Here is a 24951-nt window from a genome sequence, read left to right on the forward strand (position 1 = left end):
CCTCTAGCTACCATGAGGACAGGTACATACTGGCAACAGCAGCACCAGAAATGTTCCAGCATCATGACTCATTGTTCTAGACAAGCCACATCTAAGGGCAAAAGAGTAGTTCAGTCTGCATAGCTCGTTCATTGTTAGTCCTCTGCTGAGATTCCCAGTTGAGGGTGGGTGGGGGGGAACTGGAGGAGTTGTGATGTGGGCATGAAGCACCTGATTTCAGGGGCAATGAGCACCCATAAGTTTGTTTGAGGTAAATGGAGCTATATAAATCAGGTCCCAGGAGCTAAATGGAGACATCAACACACTTTGCATTTAGGCCACTGATCAGTGGTCCCATTGTAATATGTTTGTCATTTCCACTGTGGGCTGGATTCAGCTTAGATGTGGACAGTTCTGTATCCCATTAAATAACAACAAATGCCTGGGTGCTGGAACTAGGCGTGCTGCCGCACCCCCTGGCTTGAAGTGGATTCCATTATAGACAGGGTTTACAGTATGATTCAGTGGCTCCCAGCACTATATCCAGGGCCGGCCTTAGGATTTATGGTGCCCTAGGCGAGATTATTAAACTGGTGCCCCTGTGCCTGATCTGCTCTTAGCAACACAAACATAAGCTTACAGTATTGGAAAACTTGCCACATTCACGTTATTAAAACCAGTTTAACTTAATTAAGCACACTGTAATGCTGATGGACTAGCACTAAAGAAGCAGCACTATAGAAAAAATTCTGATGACAGAATGATGCAAATTTTTTTTTAATTTATCAAAATTTTATTGGAAATTTATATGAAGAGGTATTGAAACAAAGATTTGTTTTTAATTAAAAGCAATCTCTCTGGCTTTTTTGGCTGCAAAATCAGTAATAATGTCATCGTATGACAAAGACAAAGTCGTGTCTTGTTTGATTGCAAGAATAGCAAGACCAGTTAAGCGTTCCTGACTCATTGTAGAGCGGAGATAGTTTTTAATGAGCTTTAGTTTTGAGAAACTCCGTTCTCCTGATGCTACTGTTAAAGGAATTGTCAGTAGAATACGAGTGGCAATATACACATTAGGATATATGTCAACAAGTTTGCGGGTATGAAAAAACTGTACAATGTCCATCACCGATTTTGCATGTGGCAACATTGATGACAGTGTACTCAATTCTTCGTACAGTTCAAGTCCATTTAAATCAAAACTATCACCGTGCTTCAGGAGGCTCTCTTGGTTCTTGCACTTTGTCATTAGTGGCTCTTGTTTTCCCATTTTGTTGAATTTAGTTATGTCATACAAAAATCCAAACTGTTCATGGTGTACTTGCAAGGTATTAAACCTTTCATCAACAGCAGATACTGCTTTATCCATCACAACATTAAAAAATTCAACCTCAAATTTCTTTTCTGGATCGTCTATGGGCATGATCTGCTGTACAGATTCTTCATAAAGAAGTGTCCCTGGCCTTTTTAACTCATATTAACTATGTATTTACTTTATGAAAGTTGGAGAAAACATTGTGAAAACGTAAAACATTGGCTGCCCAACTTCTGGGCTGGCAAAAGCTATACTGACTCACAGGGGAAAAAAAAAAAAAGCAGGAGAATCTTAGTACAACATATGGTCACTCTCTATACCAGGGGTCGGGTCGGCAACCTTTCAGAAGTGGTGTGCCAAGTTCACTGTAATTTAAGGTTTCTCGTGCCAGTAATACATTTTAATGTTTGTAGAAGGTTTCTCTCTATGTCTATATTATATAAATAAACTATTGTTATTATCTGAGGTCTTGGCCACCGGTCCTGCTCAGGCCACTGCCAGCTGAGTAAATGAAACCCCAAACCGGCAGCGGGCTAAGCGGGCCTGGTGGCTGGAACCCTAGACAAGGATCCCAGGCCCTGCTCAGCCCACTGCTGGTCTGGGGTTCTGACCACCAACTCCTGCCAGCCAGGATCCCGGCCGCCAATCCCCCCTCAGCCCGCTACCAGCGTGGGATTCTGCTCACCCAGGCTGGCAGGAGGCAGAGTGGGGCTGGCGGCTTAGCTCCTGACTGGCAAGGGGCCGGCAGCCAGAACCCTGGAGTAGCAGTAGGCTGCGTGCTGCTGGCACCCCAGACTGGCAGCAGACTGAGCCACTCAACCCCCCATCGGCCCTGCTCAGCCCGCCACCAGCCCACTCAGCCCGCTGCCGGCTGAGTGAATGGAACCCCAGGCTGACAGCAGGTTGAGTGGTTCAGCTGGCCTGCTCAGCCCACTGCCAGCCTGGGGTTCCTTGGGGGTCCCCAGGCCAGCAGCAGGTGCTGAGTGGGGCCTATGGCTGGTATCCCAGCTGGCAATAGGGCAGCAGCCGGAACCCCAGAGCAGTGATGGGCTGAGCCGCTCAGTCTGCTGCTGCATACCATCAAAAATCAGCTCACCTGCCACCTTTGACACGTGTGCCGTAGGTTGCCGACCCCTGCTTTATACACTAGTAAGGAGATGAGCATATTACAGTTGTTGGAGGGCTCTTATCAGGAGTAACAGGCTATAGGAAAGACAGTCAACATTTTTTGTTTTTTGGATGAAAACCGGCCCACTCCCTGCCTCAAACCAAACCTGTCACTAATAATTGTCAACAACTTAATTTTCTGTTTTTGGCTAAGATATTGATTTTTTTAAAATAATATTGAAATTGGATTCAGGATTGTTAGCAAGAATTATTGGCAAACAAAGTTGTTAAATGACAATCTAAATGGCAACACAGTACTGCTTTCATGCTTGGCTCACCCCCCAGCCCGCTGGTCCAACAGCTGCAGTAGAGGAGGAGATAGGTGGAAAACTGCAGGACCCCAAAATCCACCTCTTGGGGTGCAGAGTGGCAACAGCAGCAGCAAACCCTCAGGTCCAATCACACGCCAATGGGCACCACCACCAGCCTTATGGACCATGGTGAAGTTAGCACAGCATCTGATCTCAGGGACGGGGCACCCATGGAGCCACAGCAGTTCATCCTGCCCTATGCAGCTCCCCCCGGATGAGATGGATCGCTGGCAGCTGCCAGCCCGGGGGAGAGGCGCTCCCCAGCTAGGGTGGCCAGAGTCAGATGTCCTGATTTTATAGGGCCAGTCCCGATATTTGGGGCTTTGTCTTATATAGGCACCAATTACCCCCACCTAGAGTGACCAGACAGAAAGTGCGAAAAATCAGGACAGGGATGGGGGGGTCGGTAAAAGGAGCCTATATAAGAAAAAGACCCCAACATTGGGACTGTCCCTATAAAATAGGGATATCTGCTCACCCTATCCCAATCCCGATTTTTCACACATCTGGCTAACCCCATCCACACCCTGTGTGACATTCCAATCCTGGCTGCCTGCCGAGGAAGTGAGTTACTTTCACTTTCATTCCTCAGCAGGCAGCCAGCCTCCCCTCCCCCCACATACCCCCAGCACCTCACCCAACCCAGCCCTGACGGAGGGGAGGGAGGAGAGAGAGAGGGGTGCTCCTGGGGAGGAGGGAGAAAGGAGGGGGTGCTCCATGGGGCAGGGGGGAGAAGAATGGATGTTATGGGAGACAACAAAGGATACTGATTCCAGAGCCACAGCCTCACCTGACCTCAGCCGAGGGGAAAGAGTCACACTCACAGGTGAGCTCCTTTCCCAACCCCCACCCCCTCCCCTTCCCAGAGACCCCAGCAGCCAATCCCGTCCCTCAGACTGTGCTGCATTCGGTTCTCTCTAGGACCCAGCAGCCCTACTTCTACACTGTCTGGGCTGCCTGCAGAGTGGTGCCCCCAGGCAGTGTGAGGCCCTACGCCGTTGCCTATTCTGCCTATGCCTAAGGACGGCCCTGACTATATCCCCCACTATACAAACTGTTCCAGCACCCCTGAACAAATGTGATTGAGAAGTGGGACAGCAGTGTTGCAAAGTGCATACATCCTTCTGTGGGAAGTGTTCCAGACTCCCAAGCCTAGAATGTGTGGCTCTTGATAACGGGAGGAATTTGTGGTGCCCGGTGAATTTGAACCATTGAGTTTTGGAGAGATTGTGCTATAACAGTCATATGGAAATTCATGTATATGCTAGAAAACGTATTTACACTCCAAACTCCTGTTTGGTTTGTCTAGTAACTTTATCAGAGCAGGTTCACCCCTCACGAACTAAAACTGAAACCAAAGGAAAACACAGAAAATGAAATGTCAAGTCCCTTAATGTGCAACCTCCACCCAGCCCCAAAAAACACACTCTCCAAACAAAGACCTGTTGGCTTGATGCTAGCTAGAGCTGTGCAGAAATGTTCATAACAAAATTCCAGCCCATGTGAACAAGGAGCCTTTGCTCTGCTCTTCATTGGTTTTGGTCAATTTCAAGGGGATTCAGTCTCCATGATCTTTTTGAGTCTACTTAAAGCTTGGTGCAAGACTGTACCTCGGGTTTCCACCCCAAGCCATAATTCAGCTCAGGCGGGAGCCTGAACAGTATTTTGAACTAACGTGGGTTGATTTATAGTTTTGGGTGAAAACCATATGAACTGTGGTTTGGGCTGAATTTCTCTTTGGGGCTTTGGTCAAACCTAAAACTCGGAGAAAAATTCAGTGTGTGAGAACCTCATATGAAAAAACCTCTGCACCAGCCTGTGGCCAAATGAAACACTGAGTTGTCTACATCTCTACTTAAGGAGGCCACAGCCTTGCTAATATTGGGAATTATTTCTCACATACACTGATATCCCTTACTTAGTGGTTAACGTAGGCTGAAACAGGACGGGGAGCTCATTCTACAGCCAAGGAAAGAGGGAGTCGAGACGGAACAGTGTTTATCCAAGCCATGAAAAGGGAGGGAGCTCCCCTTTATTTTAATCTCTTTGGTAGCTGAGCTTCACCTCAAATTCCAGATCTGGGCTTTCAAATGCCTGGAAGTGCAGGGATTTTCACATCTGTGGGGCTGATTTAGGGTTATCTCTAATTATTTCCTGCATCCTTGTGGTGGCAGAGATCAGGGGAGGAGGCAATTTGATTTCTAGAAATATAACGAACTAATATAGTCTTCTCGGTTCCAAATCCGTAGGCTCCTGCAGCAGGTAAACACAGACAAACGGTCCTGTGCTTGGAGGATATGTGGTGCATACTTGATATATTTCAGTTTCTGGGAAGCAGTTTAATAATTCTGGTTTTTTAAAGGACTGTGTAGTGGTGGTGATGGCCAAAGTCTTTAGTGCATTAACACCCCTTCTATAGCTTTCACATTCTTCCTTAATCTGCTGTAATTCCTCCAAGAATGGGATATTCAAAATAGTTCTTTAGTGCTTCTTGGTCTCATACTGACTTTCAGCAAGGAGGGTTGTTTTGTTTGTTTTTGCTGAGGAACAAACTAACAAGCTACAAACTAACAGAACGGGATGTTCGTAGATTTGAGTCAAAGCTGCAAGAAAAAATCCAATCAAATTCATGATTAGTAAACCGTCCGTAACATGAATTATCTGTACTACAATAGTGCTTAGAGGCACTATAAACAGCTTCCAGGAGTTTCTGAAAACTGGTCACCCCAATTTTGGTCCATATTTTCCCATTGAGACCTCTGGTTTTAAGATAGGGGAGTCACAATTTCAGGGCAACTGAACTTTTTGTTGTTATTGGCCTGAAACTAAGTTGAAAGTTTCTTTCCTGTACTTCCAAGGCCTCGTCAGTGTGACAGTGACATGCTGAGGTGCCCCAGTGTATGGTGGGCTGGGATCTTTTGTATGGGATGTGAGTGGATTAGATCTAATGAATAAAAGAGATGTTGATGAATTACTTAGATCCAAAATGTGGAGTGTTTATAAGCTTTGCGTGCATGCCTGTCTGCTGAACTCCAAACAGGACAGCATTGTACATGGGAATCAAAAAGTGAAGCTGGCCAGATCATTTTTGCTGGCCAAGTGGAGGTCTGTATAAAAAGTAATCAGCCAGCAGCAATAACACAGAGTAAATGTTCATGCCAGTTTTAAATGGCAGATATTACCAGTGACACATGCAAGGGCATTTCTGTTTGTTAAATAGGATTATTTATTTTGTCAGTTCCCCTTGGAGATAGGGACTGTGCCTTCCTCTTTGTCCAGTGACAAGCGCCCACACTAAGCAATGAATCAATGCCTGGCTTTAAGCTGCCACCTGTGGCATGTTGTCAGAAATAGATGGACTGTGTGCCTCTTCTTGCAGGTTTGCCATCTCCTTCTCACCTCCGAGAGTATCAGTGTGCCTCTCTCCGAGGAAAACCACGCAATGGGACCTCCTCTGCTTCCTATGCTTGGGGAAGCCGGGTATCTAGCTTCAGTTGACAGCTAAGCAAATATACATTCCCTTTGGGCATTAAATAACAATGGGAACTTCCTCAGGGTGGGACTTGGAGCTTCCTTTACTAATATGAACGCTCCCGCTAAAGAGCCTGGATCAGCTCCCACTGCAGCAGGTTTTGCATTGAGCCCTAAGAGCTCTTCATGTTTTGCTTTCTGGGCAGGCAGATGACAGGCTGAAGAACATCACAGTACTGCAATAACCTTGCTGTTTTTTTTTAAGGGGAACAAGATGAAATAACGATTAGAAGTCTAATGCTGATGGTGTTTAGTTTGACAGTTGTTAGCTAAACAAAGGCATTTTATGGTTCATGAATTTTGATGCCTCATTCTCCAGTCCAGAAGTGCTAAGTTGTAAGAGATCCCAGGCCCATTTTGTGCCCTGATGTCTATAAAGATATAATTACTAAGTTGCTGGAGCTCCAACTTTCTTCCTTAGAGTTCTCTGTGTTTAAACTCCAGCATAAGAGCTGGGTAATATCTCCAGAGGAAAAGTACATGGCTTAGGTAAGTGCAGGAACATACCAGTGGTTAGACTTCATCATGTGCACTGTGTAATTGCTGGGAGATATGGTTTTTAATGGTATTCAAGCAGAGCTGTGGGGGAGGGTCATGGGAGAGCCAGGCTAAAACATCAGTTTTGAAAGCTAAGTGAGTTTGGCTGGAATGTGATTAGAAATGCAGTGGGATCTTTGAAAGATCCATTTTTAAGCCATGTGTGTAGCTGCTGAGTGGTGATGATGAAGGCTGCTCTATCTTCCCAGAACACTGGGATGGGACAGGAATATGCAAGTAGGAAAGGAGGGATGGAGGGCTTATTGTTGGGGTTCTAGGCTGGGACTTTGGAGACTCAAGTTCAGTTCCCAGCTCTGCTACAGACTCCTGGTGTAACTTTGGGCAGGTCACTTGGTCTCTCTATGCCTCAAAAAATGCCACTGCCCTACCTCACATGAGGATGAATACATTAAAGACTGTGCTTAGATATTACAGTAATGAGGCCATGTAAGTACTTTAGATAGGTGAGACCATCTATTGAGGGGATATGTTCAGAGACTCCAGTTATAATGGTGCCACTTGCTGTGTCACACTGTTAGCTGATTCAGTATTAGTATAGTCTCTGTGTGTGCTGCCTTCTTGGCTTCTGTGGAGAAATTATTTTAAAAAGGCCCAAGTATGGGAGGCCTGTTCATCCACCTTTAATTCTTAAAAGTGCACAGGGAATATTTGCTGGAGAGAGGGGAAAATGACATACAGCTATTCCACCACCCATGCCTGGTAAACGCAGAAGCCCTTCAATACGCAGCAAGGGAGGGGATGATCCACTGTTGTACAAAGAAGGGAATTTTAACAACTGCAGAAGTACCACAACACCCACTACTAAAATGCAGAGGTCAGCAGAATAAAACAATATGTGATGGGCACACAAGTGTTGGGCTCAGGAGATGACATGGGAGGTGGTGATACAATGCAGTCTCCAATGATAGCATAGGATGACCAGATAGGCATTGCACCCAGGAAGCCGTTTAGCCATGCTCATTTTTTGCCAGATATATTTCTGGTCATGTGAACATGGCTAGTGTAACACCTTCTGAGTTTGTGTAGCTTGCATGTTTTTTCCCCTAACCATATTGTCCAAACTGTTTCTTTATTGTACTTGCAATCTGTGCCATAGGTAGGGCATTCAGGTTTCAGGTGTAGAATACCAGCATTCCTTCACTTCCTCCTTTTTCCTACTGGCCCTTCAGATTTGATTGTATCCATCTGTTCCAGCAAGGCCGCAAGCTACCATACAGTGTCAGCAAGGATTCTGGTAGTTCTCCAGCAGAGTGTGTGTGTGTGTGTGTGTGTGTGTGTGTGTGTGTGTGTGTGTGTCTCTCTGTCCGTCTGTCTCTGTCTTCCGTGTCTCTCTCTCTCCCCCTCCGCCCTGTCCCCCGCTATGAGGAGAGAAACAGATGTGGTCAGTCACACTAAGTTAAAAATGGATCCACACCAAAACTTCAGATCTGAGCACTTCTGAACTGGAAGAAGTTTGAATGCAGACCCAAGCTTTGCACATCAGGTCCAAATAGAAAACACATAAGAATGGCAATACTGGGGTCAGACCAATGGTCCATCTATCCCAGTATCCTGTCTTTCGACAGTGTCTGGTGCCAGATGCTTCAGAGAGAATGAGCAGAACAGGCAGTTATCAAATGATGGGTCCTCTGTCATCCAGTCCCAGCTTCCGGCAGCTGGAGGTTGAGGGACACTCAGAGCATAGGGTTGCATCCCTGACCATCTTGGCTAATAGCCATTGATAGACCTATCCACCATGAATTTATCTGATTCTTTTCAAACCCAGTTACACTTTTGGCCTTCACAACATTCCCTGGCAATGAGTTCTGCAGATTGACTGGCCATTGTGTAAAGAAGTACTTCCTTATATTTGTTTTAAACTTGCTGTCTATTAATTTTAGTGAGTGACCTCTAGGCTCATGCTTTCTGTGAAGGGCTTAAATAATACTTCCTTATTCACTTTCTTGACATAATTCAGGATTTTATAGATCTCTATCACATCCTGCCATAATTGTCTCTTTTCTTAGATGAACATTCCCAGTCTTTTTAATCTCTCCTTGTATGGAAGCTGTTCCATATCCTTAATCATTTTTGTTGCCTTTGGTCTTTTCCCAGTTTAATATATCACTTTTGAGATGGGGCAATCAGAACTGCATACGTTATTCAAGGTGTGGGCGTAATAGAGTTACATAGTGGAATTATGATATTCTCTGTCTTGTTATCTCATATATGCTGGGCTTTGTTACCATGGGGTGCAAAGAGATCAGTCTAAGCTTTCAGGGTCCCTTCAGACCCAGGCTTTGTACATCAGGTCCATCTCTGCATTGAGAATGCCCTGGAAGGAAAAGCCCATTCTAGTCAAGACACAGAGTTGCTGTTTCAAACTGCAGCTTCTGATTAGGACTATGTTTGGAGCCCTGTTAAATCAGGGAAGATTAGGGTTGGAAGGGACCTCAGAAGGTCATCTAGTCCAACCCCCTGCTCAAAGCAGGACCAATCCCCAGACAGATTTTTACCCCAGTTCCCTAAATGGCCCCCTCAAGGATTGAACTCTCAACCCTGGGTTTAGCAGGCCAATGCTCAAACCACTGAGCTATCCCTCCCCCCCATTTTTTATGGTTTTATGATTTCTAGTGCTAGTACCAGGTTGACAGCTCTAGAGATGGAAGCCACATAACATGTACTGCACAGGCAGTGGGGGCGGGCGGGGAGCCTCTAGGACTGAGAGTTCACTCTTCATTGCCCATTTGATCCTTCACTTCCCTACTGAGACTGCCAACCCATATGGCCAGTTAGTGCCAAAGGGTGGGGTTGGGCTTGACGATGTCTGCTAGAAACTGGACTGATTTCCTCTAATTCAGTGATTCACAACCCACGGGGCACTTGCGGCCCAATCAGCACACAGCTGCAGCACATGTGACATCCACAGGCAATGCAGGTAGTATGTATATTGTGTGGATACAGCCCACATAACACACCAGAGAGCTGCATATGTGGCCCACACTGGAAAAAAGGTTGAGAACCACTGCTCTGTTTCATTTCATAGAGACCACTGAGCAGCCAGCAGAGTGCCACTACTTTGAGTTATGACTTTCTGGGGCTGCCTACAGGTGAAAAGGTCCATCCAGATCTCATTACCAGTGCTTTGAACTGCCATCTTTCCTTTATACATTAAAGTACAGATAACTTCATATACTGGAACCTGTGTCTACAGTAGTTTCTTTTCCCTAATATTTGTTGCTGTCACAGTTTGACTACATCAGGAGCAGCAATGATGAGCGTACCAGTGTAGGCATAATTCCAAACGATTGTTGGCCTTTCAGCACTGTGTCCTCCTCTTACTCTGCAGAGAGCAGGTCTACATGACACAGCGCCTAGAACATTGTCAGCTGCCAGCATCTGCTTAACACCACCCTGTCTACTCATGGTGGTTCTGCACTAATGAAGGTAAAAGTGGGAAATTTTAGGACAAGCTTTCAAGTGTGGACAAAGCTTGGGACAGGATCTGAAATCACTTACCAATTCTTGAGCAGTCAAACTCCCATGCTGTGGTCAGAGAAGGAGGTCTCTCTCCTTCGTTTCCCTGGAGATTAATTTATAATGAACAAAAAGACTAGATTTAGTGCTCCCCATGGCATAGTATTAATGTTGTCTTTCTGAAAGCTTTGAAAATAATGAGCTCAATACCAGAGGAATTTGGATTCTTGTCTGTAAATGACTACAATATTTTTCCTTTGTTTCCTGTCCTGGAAAAATCATTTAAGACTAATTTTCTATTGTGCAACTTGCTAGCCTTGCCCTGTGCCTGTTGCAGCTCCATTCCTAGAAGCAAGAGGCAGAGCTGTTGTATTATTGAAAGCCTGATTCAATTAAGTCAGAAAATGGGGGATGTACACCTTTTTAAAAGTGGTTTTCCCTTTTGGAATAGATGGTTAGAAAGAAATGGAGAAGAAACAGCGTGCCCTCCTTATCATGTGATTTAGCAATCCCCTGCAGATTTAACCTGCAGAGCAAGCTTTGCCTTTTGCTGTAGCAGATTTCGCTTGACATTCGGCTCCCCGTCTCCTAGAGAAGAATGGGTTTCATGATTCCTGTTAGAAAATGCTTCAAACACAAAAATAGAGAGCCTGTTGGAAACCACCCTCTTGATCATCAGTCCCAGGAATGGATGGACCCTGGAGACTGAGCTCACCTCTCACTTTGTGAGGTGTTTACTTCAAGTCAGGATTGAATCATGTTGGCATGGGGCAGGGGGGAAGGGGAGCTTGCACGTGAACTACTTGTCCTGTACCTTGCCTGCTGCTGTGCACCCCATTCCGTTGCTCACTGCAGATTGTCTATGGTCACCCTGGCTCTGTGGTGATGCTCTATTTGCACCCTTTATTGGGTCCATTTCTCACTCAATTCCTATTAGCTTTGATGTGGGAAGGAGCTTTTTGGAAGCTGTTGATGCCCTGTTGGCTGCTGCATTGCCATTCTGTGGTTTGAAATGCAGAGGGCTGCTGGTGGTACTGTTTCCACTGCCGTGTTCTGTAATGCTGCCCCGTCTCCAGATTGTTGGAGGATATATCCACATGTTCCTTCTGCAGCTCCATATTCGGGAGAGATCCCATGTAGGCACACTGTGATTTACCACCAAACACCCTGAGCATCAATCTAAGAACATCCCACCTGCTGTGGAGAAAGTTTGGGGCTGCCTGTGAAGGCAAATCACAACACAATGAGCTATCCACAGTCTTGCTGCTGTTCTCTTCCCCCTGCGGGTGATTTTTGCCAGTCATTAACCTGCAGACTTGGACAAAGCAGCAGGCATCTTTAGGGAGGTAACTTTGAAAAGAATTCAGCCTGTGGTGCTCTTTTCAGTGAAAGTCGCCCCCCACGTGGCTGCTGGTTTATTATCCTCAGGTGGAGACTATTGTGGAGTTTGAGTAAGAGCGTATAGATGCGATTTGCATTGCATATAATTTGATACCAGATGCATCAAACTCATAGCTAGCAACTAGAACGTGACAATATGTTGGTTGCTGATTCTACCAGCTGCAGTATTGCCAAGCCCACATGTTAAAAATGTGAGTTGGTCCCCCAAAAGATCATTTCATTGGCTTAATTTTTTTGAGAGAGAATTTTTGTATTGGTTGCAAAGACATCCTTTTGGCTGGGGAGGGGGCAGATTTTGATGGAAAATTTTCATCGGGAAAGCACATGCTAGGCCTCGTACTCATGCAGTGTTGGGGATCAGACTAGAAACTGTCAGGATCCTTTGTTTAATGAACTTGCGTCCAGGTGCACTGAACACTCAGTTTCAGCTCTTTTGTATTTATTCCATTGCATTTGAAAGGCCAAGAGAGACAAATGAAAACTTCTTAATATATTGAAATGACCTTTGTATTTCCATAAAGCATGTCCCTTGTCACACAGCGGGTTTTGCAGGGACATGACAGTTTCCAAGGTTCTGCCTGTCAGTAGAGCACTGATCTCTCCACTGCCTTCGCGCACACACTTTGGTAACATCAGTCTTATTTTCAGATGCTCACAGCATGTCTGTTGGACTTGGAAGATTCTGAATGCCCACCAGTCAGGCCTTTCTTCTCTCCAAAGGCTGACTCCAAAATAAACCTATTTACCGTTTATTCCAGTAAATGTTTGAGCCTGAAAGGCCTTGAGACTGATCCAGTCTTAACCCAATTCCTGTCCAGATTTTGCACAATACTTAAATAAATTCCAATCTAGCTTTAAATTGGGTTTTGTCCAATTTTTTTACAACATACTTCATGCTTCACTGGAACATGGTATGTTGTTGATAAGATTCCATTAGTGTCTTGAGGATTGTGTTTGTTTTACATATATTACCTGATGGATTTTGTGGGTGGGGTAGGAACTAAAGGCCTAATCCAAAACCCACTGAAGTCAAAAGCAAGACTCCTATTGACATCAGGGGGGGAGGGGGTTTGGATCAAGTTCTAAATTCACTAAGATTCTTGAGAGCTGCCAAGTGAAATCCTGGCCCGTGCAGCAGACTAATAGATCCCAGTCCAGTTCCTACTGAAGTGCAGTATGAATTTCCTGTCAATAGTGCTGCACTGGTACCACGGAGATCAGCATTTCTAGGCTGCGGTGACCCAGAGGACCAGAACAGCTAAGAATCCACAAGAAGCTTAATTCCATTGTGGAGAGTTAAGATGGCTTTCCAAGGATCAGTTCTGCTTTAGCTCGTGCAGTAATGACAATGGACGGATACAAACACAGCGCAAGAGCTGGTCTAGTGACATACTAACAGTTTTATGTGTCGCTAAACAATGTGCTGGACACTTTTTACTAATTTTTTTCTTCATCTTTGACCTTTCACCGTGACTATCCTCTGACCCCTTGCAGAAATTAACAAGGCAAAACCGCCTTGGTTGTTGGACCTAATAGCCATCTCCAGTTCAGTTGCTGCCTATCGCAATGGAGGGCTCAGCTCTACTTCTTCGCTCCTGTGCATACCAATCCTGTGACTGTAAAATATAAGAGTTAACTATTAATCCACTTGTCCCTATCCTCATTTGGTGTTTAAATGCAAACCAGCATTAAATAGGCCTCAGGATTGGGAGCCAGCAACTTCTCCTGGTCTACTCCCAGGAGTGTTATTGTGATCTTGGACAAGGCACTTAACCAGTCTCTCCCTCACCTTCCGTGTCTGTGGAATTGAGATAGCAACAACGCTTCCCTGCTTCACAGGGACATTGTAAGCATTACCTAGTTAATATTTGTAAAGCACTTTGAAAACAAAAAGCACCCTGAACATGTTAATTATTATTATTACCAATTTAATCTCACTGTTATGCCAGAACACTATTTTTTTCCCCCACTGCATGTGATAAGCAGTTTCTCTAAGGTGGAGTAATAGAGTAGGGGAATTTTTTGTTAAACAATCCCTCCCTTCACAAGTTACAATTTTTAGAACTTCCAAGCTGAGGCTGCTGGTTGAGGTTTGTTTTGAACTACCCATGTGAGTCTGAATTTTGGGCAGGATTTTGATACCGGTTATGCATGTATAAATCTGGTGTCATTGAGATCAGAATCTGGCCTATTTAAATGAAATACCTGGCTTTCTGCTTGCATTTCCGTGTTTCTCAGATTCATTTCCCATAATAACCACAATACTCAGCAAACTTCAAACATGATGGGACCGTCAAATGTTTTGCTGGCTTGGCTTAAATAGAGGGAACATTTCTGGAAATATATTCTCCAATTTAATAAGCCTTTTTCATTCTGGCTCTTCCCCTCTGGCCCCCCACCCTTTTTGCGGTTGTTTTGGATGGCTCTTTGGAATGATGCCACCTAATCCTATTAGAAGTACTTTCATTACACTGTGCACCTTGTTTTTAGCCAAGAGTATTGGCTATAGAGGGAGGTCTCTCCTTTGCGCTCCCTCTCTTTTTAATTTTGTTTCGTTCCAGTGCCAGATGGGAGTATTTTCAGCCTGAAATGAGTCCTAGAGAGCTCCTGCTGTGCGTCAGTTATTCTTCCCTTAAAGGATTTTTCCTCCATCTCAATTTATTGTCAGAACACTTTTTTGAATAAAGTGGTTCTTGAAAACCTATAATTAATTTGTAAAGGCCAGCTGTTCTCAGGCCCAAGAGTGCCTCTTTGTGTCGAGCTTTTTAGGAAAGAGGAAGGGATTGGTTGTGGGTGTGGGGGGTGGGGCGCGGTGCTATCTTTAACTTTCTTTTTGTAAGGGACCTGGTTATTTTCGGAAGCTCTCAGTTATAGAAGGACCAGTTATATTGTGCTACTTTGGGTTCAGTTGCATGCCGGGATGAAAAGATTTGCACAGCCCTCACTGCAGGTGCAAGCAAATCCTTACATGCTGAATACTTGCTGAAGTTTGGCTTGGAGTGTAACTGGAACCAATTGTGTAGGGGAAGTTTCTTGTTCAGTGGTCAGTGTTACAGTCTTAAAAGTTGCACTGTGGAGTCTGGTGCCCAGAAGTACATGACTCTGGATGCTGCCATAAAGAAGCTTATTTCCACCAGTGCAAACCACTGTGATTTATAAGAGATCTTTCAGTAGTTTTAAGACCTATATTGCTGCATGCTATCATGCTAATGGATACTACCCTGCATTCAGATATGGGTATATAGAAGGTACTCAAAACTGTGCACTTACTGAATTCCTGTGGTGCTCAGGAAAGATCATTCTACGGCTGTTGATCAAATACTACAGTTCAGTGTTGTGGAAATTCTTTATTTTCTTTTAAAAACACTTAAGAAATTCCATTTTAAAATATTAACAATACAAAGTTAAGCACTCAGAAGTCAGAAATGCCAGTGTTCTCCGCACAACCTTAAGTTTGCCCCTTTGTGCAGCTACTAGATCTCCTTAGCTGGTGTAAACTGTTGTCTCTAATTACATAATTTTACGTTGTATTGTCTTTTTTTTTTTTTTACAGGACCCCTGTCTCATTCATTATACAGGTTGGCTAATGAATGAGGCCGGGGTTGGTGTAGAGACTACTGGGAAGGAGACCACATGGTCGGCAATTAAAAATACGATTTCTTAGATCTGTTTTGAATAGCTGTTTAGCTCATTGCACACCATCTGACCTGAACGTTGAACGAGGCAGGGGTGCTGCAGAAAGAATAGCATGTGATTATGTAAATAAAGACTCTCATAATTCATATTCATAAGGTGTCCTAAATTAAAATTAATTTGCTCTTCTGAGTGCTTTATTTCGCAGCCTTGTTGTTGTTTTTTGGACTAAGACATATAATACCAACCTGATTTGCGACTAATTTTGTATCCCATTATACTACTTTTGATAGGTAATTCTATAAATAAGAGCAGCTGTCTGTGTTTACACTACCTAGAACATCATGCCAACTGCTTTCAATCCTTATGCATAACTAATCATCAGCTGAGAAAAGAAACTCCCCTTCCCCGACCAAGGATTGTAAATATTATACAGTTATGTGCATTATCCAGTGGCTGTTGATCTGTGCCAGAGTGGCAGTTTCTATATTCTCTTCCTTTCTTCTTTCTTCAGAACTCTGTGCTCCAGACAGGAGACCTTTTCACGCAAGGGTTAATGTATTCTGCAGTGCATTTCTTGTTTGGTTTTCCTCACCATTTGTGGATGGAGGATTTTTTTTTAATAGGTTGCCTTTCTGTATCTTCTAAGGAAAGAATGGGTTTAAAGAGACCTTTAAAGACATCAAACCTGACAGGCCCAAAATCTTTTTCAGCAGCAAAACCTTTTTTTTAAAAAAAATAGTTGTTCCCTCCAGATTTGTGTAAAGAAAGATGGAAAATAAAAGGCCTTCCAACAGGCAGTGTTAAATCCTAGGTCATCATGGTCCTGGTCCAAAGTGTACTGAAGTCACTGGAAAAATGCCCATTGATTCCAGTGGGCTTTGACTCATACCCCTGACAAAAGTCTTTCCTATGAAATCAGGGGCGTTGGATTTGTTTTGTGATAATGGTCTTGTTCACACATCTAATATGGCTTTGTGCAGGTACTGTGCATCGCCTTGTCCAAAACAAGGTGCTTTCCTTGGAACAAAACACTGGCAAGAGATTTGTCAGTGAGCACAGCTCCAGACCATGTGTGTTCTGTTTTATTACTCTTGGACAAAGCCAACATCTCTTGGTGGGGCTCAGATCTTGTTCTCTTAAGTTTTGCCATTTTTCTGTTTTTTGTTTCTGGTTGACGTGTAATTTGAGTGTCATCAATTTACTAGCTTATGTTGTTTAGAAAATTGATGTTTGCTGTAATTAATATCTCTCAGCTGTTTTATGTAGGGTACATATTGTTGCTGGAGTAGGAAAGAAGATTGCAATGAAAAGCCACCCGCAATGACGTCAGAAAACCCTTATGTCCTGCAGGAAAGTTTAGAAATTTCTGGCCCTTTAGGAAAATTAGTATTGATGGATAGTAATTGTAGCTAAAATATAGAGCTGAAAGCCCTCTGCCTCAGGAAGTTCCTAGGAATTGATGGTGCTTAGTACCTCAGGATATCAAGCCCATAAGCTCAGTCTAGGAAGATCTCATGATCTTCCCGAGTCTACATGTTTTTCTTACCAGTCCAAAATATCTTGCAGACAGAAATCATAGCAGTGGAGATCTCAGTATGATGACTACAAGACAAGCTAGATAAATGGAGCAGAATCTGGGTTGCCTTACTAGAATATGTAAACCCAGCAGAGGTGGATATAGCATAAACCTAGGCATGCCTCCCTCACAAACACCTACTTGTTCTATCCACACAACAGGTACAGTGAGATCTGGGTACATGCCAGGCTAGCATGCCTCAGCTATGGCCAGAAGTGACTGTGTCTCTTGAGAGAGTAGGGCAAGGATTGGCTGGCTGTGCAGTGGAGATGGGCCACTCTACTGAGACTACCGACAAAATCCTTCCCCCACCACTGCTTTGGTTTCTCTTTCATTGGCATATTGTCTCCAAAGCAGTTGCTGATCTTCACCTCCCTTTGTTTCTCTCCCTAGCGCTGGTTGGAGCCCTGGCCATGGGGATGATTTTCTTCTGCTCGCCTATTGTGAGTATCTTCACTGACCGGATTGGCTGCAGGACGACAGCAGCCTCGGGGGCAGCCATCGCTTTTATTGGACTCCTTTCCAGCTCTTTTACAAAGTAAGGCTGAAATTTGCCTGGGGTGGCATGTAACTTATGGCAAGCTTTTGTTTTTGACAAATCCAGTGCTAGTTTATTGCTGCCTTTTTGGCAAGGATCAGGTGTAGTGGAAGAGGGCGCTTCCCCTGCGCTTGCCACAGCCTTCCTGCACACAGTGAGTTACTGTCCTAATTTCATCCCCCTCCCTGAAGCTTTTCTTTATCTTTGTCTTAAGGAGACACAAACCTTAGCCTGAATTTCTTTAGAACTTGGCCGTGCCCAGGGTTTCTCCCTGCCGGTCTGCTCCTACATCTCTCCTCTATCAGAGTTCTCAGCCTTTTATGCTCCTGAATTGGAATTTGAGACCTCCTGGTCTGACTTGCAGAGTGTCAGCAGAATAGCTTTGCACCTCCACACGCGGTGATAGAACCTGAGGTACTGTCACAATCAGTTTAAAGGGGACCCAGTTAGGTTCAAAATCATATTTTAAAAAAATTGAACTTAGATACTAAAAGTGAATTAATGTTTAAAATCAAACCTGACCCCAAGTATGGCTGAAAGTGAATAGCTTCCACTGGAGCATAATAAATTGGAGATGTATAAAGACTGAAGCCTGTCTTTTTATAACCAGTCACAATGGAATCACAAATTTAATTTGCATGGGATTTTTGGCTATCTGCAGTAGAAGGAAGATCAGGAATGTAAATGTGTTTTGAAGCAGAACATATTAGTCTGTTGGAATGTCTTTGTGTCTGCAACATGCTGCTTTAAAAAATACAGTAGTGTTGTTATTAATTTTTTCAGTGCTTTTTAACTTCTGTGGATTTCTGTCAGGACACAATTTCATTAACGTAAAAATGTTTAGCAGGCTTTAATGGTATATTATACTGCTTCAGCATCACAGATTTTCTGTGTGTGTGTGTGTGTGTGTGTGTGTGTGTGTGTGTGTGTGTGAGAGAGAGTGACTATATATAAACAATTTTCAAATGGGTTTGTTTTCAGTTTTAATTAATACACTCTCTGTAACTTTAAAACCGTACTTCTGTGAAAGGAGGTGACTTGTCTACAGCACCTTCCACTTCACCACTCCCCAAGTGGAAATTCTTGACAGGAGGGGGCAATGAAGATAGCTGAGGCAGAGCAGCTGCTTTTATGCCCAACTCTTCAGTCTCCTTTCTGCTTTGGCATGGGAAAGGGCCCCAGTGATCTCCCAAAGGAGACCCTTGAAACCGACATTTTAAAAAGAGAAGAGAGCTCTCCATGGGAAATTATGCCCCACAATCTAAGTACATCAAGGGGCTATGTGCTGTTCAGCTAGGCATTGAATGTATAAGTGGAGGTGTGCATTGCTGGCTTCCTAAACAGCACCAGACGATGGAGTTGAGGCACCACATCTTGCCAAAAGTTCAGTGGCTGGTTGGTCCCAGATCAGTGCATTGATGAATTTTGGCCTGAATTTTACCCATTTGTTGATATTCCCCAAATCCTGCCCATAACTTGGTTTTCCACTAGCTTGCTCCTGTATGTGCATGTACTCTCTACTGTGTGGAATCGGAACTGCTTCTTAGTGTGTGATGGAGCCTGTTCTAATAGAGGTCTTGTCTACGCTGGCAAGTTTCTGTGCAGTAAAGCAGCTTTCAGCACTGTAACTCCCGAGGTGTAACATTGCCAAGCCACTTAGTGTGCAGAAACTGTGCAGTTGCAAAGCTATTTAAAAAAACAAAAACATAAACCACCTGGACGAGAAGTGTACAGCTTTCTGCTCCGGGGCTACAGGTGCCAGTGTAGAGCCCCTGGTTGATTACAGCGCTGTGATTGGCCTCCAGGAGGTGTCCCACAATGCCTGTTCTTGCCTCTCTGGTCATCGGTTTGAACTCTACAGCCCTGCCCTCAGGTGACCAATCATGAGCCCCACTCCTTAAATTCTTTGGCAATTTTGAAAGTCTCCTTCCTGTTTGCTCGGTGACTTGTGCAATGGTCTCAGTGCGTTTTTCCAAGTGACTGTGTCTGCTCCATGCACCAGGCAATCCCCCGCTTGGAGCAGTGCTGAGCTGCTGGACCTCATCAGCGTTTGGGGAGAGGAGGCGATCCAGTCCCAGCTGTACTCCCGCCATAGGAATTGTGATACTTATGGACAAATTTCATGATGCATGACAGAAAGGGGCCATGACCAGGACACACTGCAGTGCAGGGTCAAAGTGAAGGAGCTGTGAAACGCCTACCACAAGGTGCAGAAGGCAAACTGCCCCTCCAGTGCTGTGCCCACAAGCTGCCAGCTCTACAAAGAGCTGGACGCGATACTTGGTGGCATCCCCACTTCCACTGCGAAGGCCAGTTTGTATACTTCAGTGGCTTCCATGTCAGTCGAGAGTGGACCGAGTCAGGAGGAGGAAATCTTGGACGAGGACGTGGAGCTGGACCCAGAGGCAGATGACGACTTGGAGGTCAGAGATGCATGCAGCCAGGTGCTCTTCTCTACCCTGGAGGAGGCTAGCCAGTGACAGCAGTTGGAGCTTCGCGAAGCACAAACAGGAGAGGAGGCCCCTGGTAAGTGGCTTTGATTTTGGAAATTGCTGAAGTGAGTTGTTGGGAGCAGGAAGGCTGCAGGAAGCAGGCTTGTGTCTGTCTGATGCACATACTACCACATGCCTAGTCTGAGCAGCGGAACAGGCTGTTGATTGACTCCCTCACTTCACAGGAATCTGCCTCAGATCTCCACAAAACTCTCATGGAGATACTGGACAATCTGCTGCTGCTGGTTCTTTGGCAGAGCTGCTTTGCTTCTTCCCCATGAAGGGTAACTTTCCCGCTCTACTCTGCCGTCACTGGAGGGAGGACCATTACTGCACACAGGCGAGCCGCATAAGGGCCAGGGTGGAAGTTGCAGTCTTGGAGAAGACCCTCCCTTGATTCCCTACTCACCCGTAGCAGCAGAATATCTTCCATAATGAACACAGCCTGTGGAAAATGTAGGGACAGTAATGATTATAAGCCCCTTCCCTGCCCCCACAGTGCTAGGTCTCCCCAAGAGCCATGTGCCCAGAGTACAGTATGGTCCTGGAACACTGATTTCCCCTGCCCCCGTGGTTACTCACCATTTTGGGGGGTTTGTGGCTCTCGTGTGCTTGCCTGGGGTCAGCCAGTTAGTGACAGGTATGTGAATACTAGCTGTGTTTTTAAATCACTGAATCAGTGGTCTGTGTGTTGCAAACAATACTGCTTCTGTAAAATGTAGCATTTTGGCTTCACAGATATGGCCTGGGGAGCCGAACCTCCCACTTTATCACTGGCTGAACTTCTGCGCAGTTTTAGAAAGAAGCCACAAAAAACTAAAGAGGACTTTTGGCGTGAAGTCACAATGCATGCCACGGCCAAAAAACAAGAATTGAAGGAGCGGTGGTACAGAGAGAAAAAGGACAAAAAGGAGACCATGGTGTGCCAGAACGAAGCCACGGAGCGGCTCTTAAATGTTATGGAGCGCCAAGCGGACACGCTCCAGGCATTACTAGCTGCAAACGAAACAGCTCCACGCCCACCCTCCCCTGCAGCCGTTTTCGCAAAACTCTTTCCCATGCACCCCCGAGACACCGCCAGCACACTTATCAACCTCCTGGCTCCAGTCTGTACCCTCTGCATTCCACTCCTGCCCCATCACAGTCCAGTCCTGCAGACTCCCAGTACCCACTGCACTCAACACCCATCCCTCTGCAGTTTAGCCCTGCTGAAGAACAGTACCCGCTGCACTGTACTCCAAAGGACAAGGTTGCATATGATACCTGGACATACACAAATCTTTAACCACCCTGGGATCCCACCTCCTCCTGGTGGTTGTTTTTTTAATAAAAGAATTGTTTTGATTTGAAAGCAATCTTTATTCCATTAATTGAAAGCAAACAGAACCCTGCAAAGCAAGAGGCAATTTTCTTAAACCTTCACAGTGTTGTCATCCGCATCAATAACAGTCATTTCCTAACATTACAAGCACTGCACTCCCAAGCATAGCAACAAATAATTGTGGCTTTCAGCTTCAAATTGCTGCCTCAAGGCATTCCTGATCCTTATGGCCCTGCGCTGTGCCCCTCTAATAGCCCTGGTCTCTGGCTGTTCAAATTCAGCCTCCAGGTGCGGAGCCTCAGCTGTCCAGCCCTGAGTGAAGCTTTCACACTCTTCCCTTCACAAATATTATGGAGCGTACAGCACACGGCTATAAGCATAGGAATATTGTCATTGGCCAGGTCCAGTCTCCCATATAGGCAGCGTCAGCGGGCCTTTAAACGGCCAAAAGCACACTCAACTCATTCTGCACTTGCTCAGCCTGTTGTTGAACCGCTTCTTCCTACTGTCAAGGTTCCCCCTGTATGGCTTCATAATCCACGGCATTAAGGGGTATGCAGGGTCTCCCAGGATCACAATGGGCATTCCGACTTCCCCTATGGTGATCTGGTCCGTGAAGAAATTCCCTGCTTGCAGCTTCCTGAACAGACGAGTGTCATGCACCTTTCCAGACCAGCCTGCATTAATGTTTGTGTAACGCCCACAGTGATCCACAAACACCTGGAGAACCATAGAGAAATACCCCTTCCGATTAAGGTACTCGGTGGCTAGGTGGTCTGGTGCCAGAATTGGAATATGCATGCTATCTATCGCCCTTCTGCAGTTAGGGAAGCCCATTTATGCAGAGCCATCCACAAAGTCACGCACATTGCCCAGAGTCACGGTTTTTTGCAGCAGGATGCGATTAATGTCCCTGCACGCTTCCATCAACTTTCCCACTCCAAACTGGTTAGCAACTGATCAGCAGCAGTCTGGAGTAGCCAGCTTCCACAGTGCAATCACCACGCACTTCTCCAACAACAGGACAGTTCTCATTCTCGTGTCCTTATACTGCAGGGCTGGGGTGAGCTCATGACACAGTCCCATGAATGTGGCTTTCCTCATCCGAAAGTTCTGCAGCCACTGTTTGTGATCCCAGACGTGCATGACGATGTGATCCAACCATTCAGTGCTTGTTTCCCGAGCCCAAAAGTGGCGTTCCACTGTGGTCAGCATCTCCGTGAATGCCACAAGCAGTCTCGTGTCGTAGCTACTACACATAGCGAGATCAATGTTGAATTCCTCTTGCCTTTGTAGTTTAAGGAATAACTCCACTGCCACTCGTGACATGTTAGTGAGAGCAAGCAGCGCACTGATCAACAGTGTGGGATCCATTCCTGCAGATCAAAGAGGCAGAGTGCGCAGTGCACAAACTGTTGAAAGATCGCGCCAAATGCAGATGGAAGGGGATTGCTGGGATGCAAAGCAATGCATCACGGAGCATTGGGACAGGACCCAGGAGGTCCCATGACCCACTCTGCCATCCCACAACTCTTAGTGGCGGAAGAGAAAGAAGTGCTCTATGGGACAGCTGCCCAGAGCACACCGCTCCAAATACCGATGCAAGTGCGGCAAGTGTGAACACACTATTGCACAGGCAGCTGATCTTGTGACCACACAACAGTGGTGTCCCTTCAGCGTTCTCTGAGCAATGATGTAACTGCCAGCGATGTAACTCTGTCAGTGTAGACATACCCAGAGATTGTCTCTGGGAGCATAATCACTTTTGCTACCCAAAACTACTTTGTGGTGGCAAAACTAGAACTCGGGTCCTCCTGCTCTAAAAGGATGAGCTGCTGCCTCTTGATATGGAAAACACTGAAAGACCAGTCTGCTGGAAACATTGTATTATATTTATTTATATTCGGGGGGGGGGGGGCGCGCGCGCATGCGCGCGCACACACACACAGACACACATATACACTGTTTCCAGTGTAATGTCTTGTGTATCACCCTGCACCAAGCCCCCCACCCTCGATCTCACTTCATGGTTAAAAAAAATTTCAAATAAAACTGCTTTGAAAAGAGAGACTAATAAATCCTATGGGGAATGCTGTATATGAATTCATGGCAGTGGAATAAATAGAACTGAAGTGCAGTTGCAGATTGCTTCAGAGAGAGAGAGCGTTTTATCCCATCATCTCTTTTCCTCCCACATACTTCTACAAACATTTCAGACTTTTTCCTTCACCAATACTTTGCTTTGTACGAACAAACATTTTAACTCTTTAGGCTAGGCTGCTTTTAGTTTGGGGTTTTTAAAGAAAAACAGAGCTTCTTTCCATTAGGAGCACTTCAAAGGTGAAATGCGTACTTCCTGCTTTCTCACTGGTGGTTTAAATTCCTTCAGATATCTTGTAAGGATAAGGTCAAAGCCTTCTACAGCTGTGTCGCAGGGAGAGGGGCCCTTTTAATTGGACCGCCTTAGACAAAGTCTAACAGAAGTCAGGGGGAAGAGTGGTGCAGCTTAGCAGTTTCCATGTGCTCCATCAGGATTGTAAAGTCCAGTTCTGAAATTTGGAACTACCAGCTTCCTTCCATAACAAGGGGATTTTTTTAAATATAGCCACACCGCACAATTTCAGGTAACACATGTTTTAGATTCTATGCACATATTGCAGTTGCTACACTGAAACAGACCAGTGGTCAGTCTGCTGTAGAATCACAGAAACTGGAAACGGTAAAGAGCTGCTAGACCATCTGCCTATCAGTGCAAAATTGTTCCGTTTAGTGCTTTGTCCAGGCCAGTTTTAAATGTCTCAAAAAATGGGAGCGGGAGGGGGCTTCCATCACTCTCTATGGCAATGTCTTTGACTGTGGGCAGTATCCTATGTTAGTTCAGAGGAAGGTGTTTTAAAAACACCGTAATTCACAGAACTGTGCAGTACTAGGGTGGTTTTCACTTGGTTTTGGTACTCACAGCAGGGAGGAGAAGCAGGATTGAGTTGATTTTATAAATCAGACCCAAACCTGCCCTTTTTGCAGATCTTTGTTTTCTGTATGGAAACATACGCCCACTCCTCTTCCCCTTAGCGGCCCTAAGGAATGAATGTACAGTAACTCCTCACTTAACATTGTGGTTATGTTCCTGAAAAATGTGACTTTAAGCAAAACAGTGTTAAGCGAATCCAATTTCCCCATAAGAATTAATGTAAATGGGAGGCGGGGAGGTTTAGGTTCCAGAGAAATTTGTTCTCACACACACAGTATAAGTTTTAAACAAATAATTTAATACTGGTGCACAGTGATGATGATTGTGAAGCTTGGTTGAGGTGGAGGAGTCAGAGGGTGGGATATTTCCCAGGGACTGCCTTACTGCTAAATGAACAAGCAATTGACTGACCCCTCAGGGGTTAACTCTCACAACATTCTACAAGGCAGCAGAAAAGGAGGGAGGGCAGACAGACCACACCCTGTACGTGAGAGAAAAAATGTGCATTTCCCCTTTAAGTAGCTGACCCCAGGCTTAAGTACACAGCCCTGTTAATTAAATCAGCTTGCTGAGAGCTGAGACCCAGGTACTGCCTAGAAGCTCCCTCTATCGTGTGTCCCCCCTGCTCTATGGAAGATGGGGTAAGTGGGGTGGAGGAGCGGGGGGGGGGGCGGGGGAGACACCCTGACATTATCTCCC

At 45.2% G+C, this 24951-nt stretch overlaps 1 protein-coding gene across 2 annotated transcripts in view; it reads left to right on the plus strand.

Annotated features, from left to right (window-relative positions):
• Nucleotides 1-24951, plus strand: part of SLC16A2 (solute carrier family 16 member 2) — a 111652-nt gene that overhangs the window by 64744 nt on the left and 21957 nt on the right. For both annotated transcript variants that reach the window (XM_030575485.1, XM_030575484.1), the window contains exon 2: nucleotides 17324-17468. In XM_030575485.1, coding sequence (XP_030431345.1) covers nucleotides 17324-17468 — 145 coding nt within the window. The remainder of the gene's footprint in view (nucleotides 1-17323; nucleotides 17469-24951) is intronic.

This window comes from Gopherus evgoodei, chromosome 9, assembly GCF_007399415.2.
Source record: "Gopherus evgoodei ecotype Sinaloan lineage chromosome 9, rGopEvg1_v1.p, whole genome shotgun sequence".
NCBI classification, from domain to species: domain Eukaryota; kingdom Metazoa; phylum Chordata; order Testudines; family Testudinidae; genus Gopherus; species Gopherus evgoodei.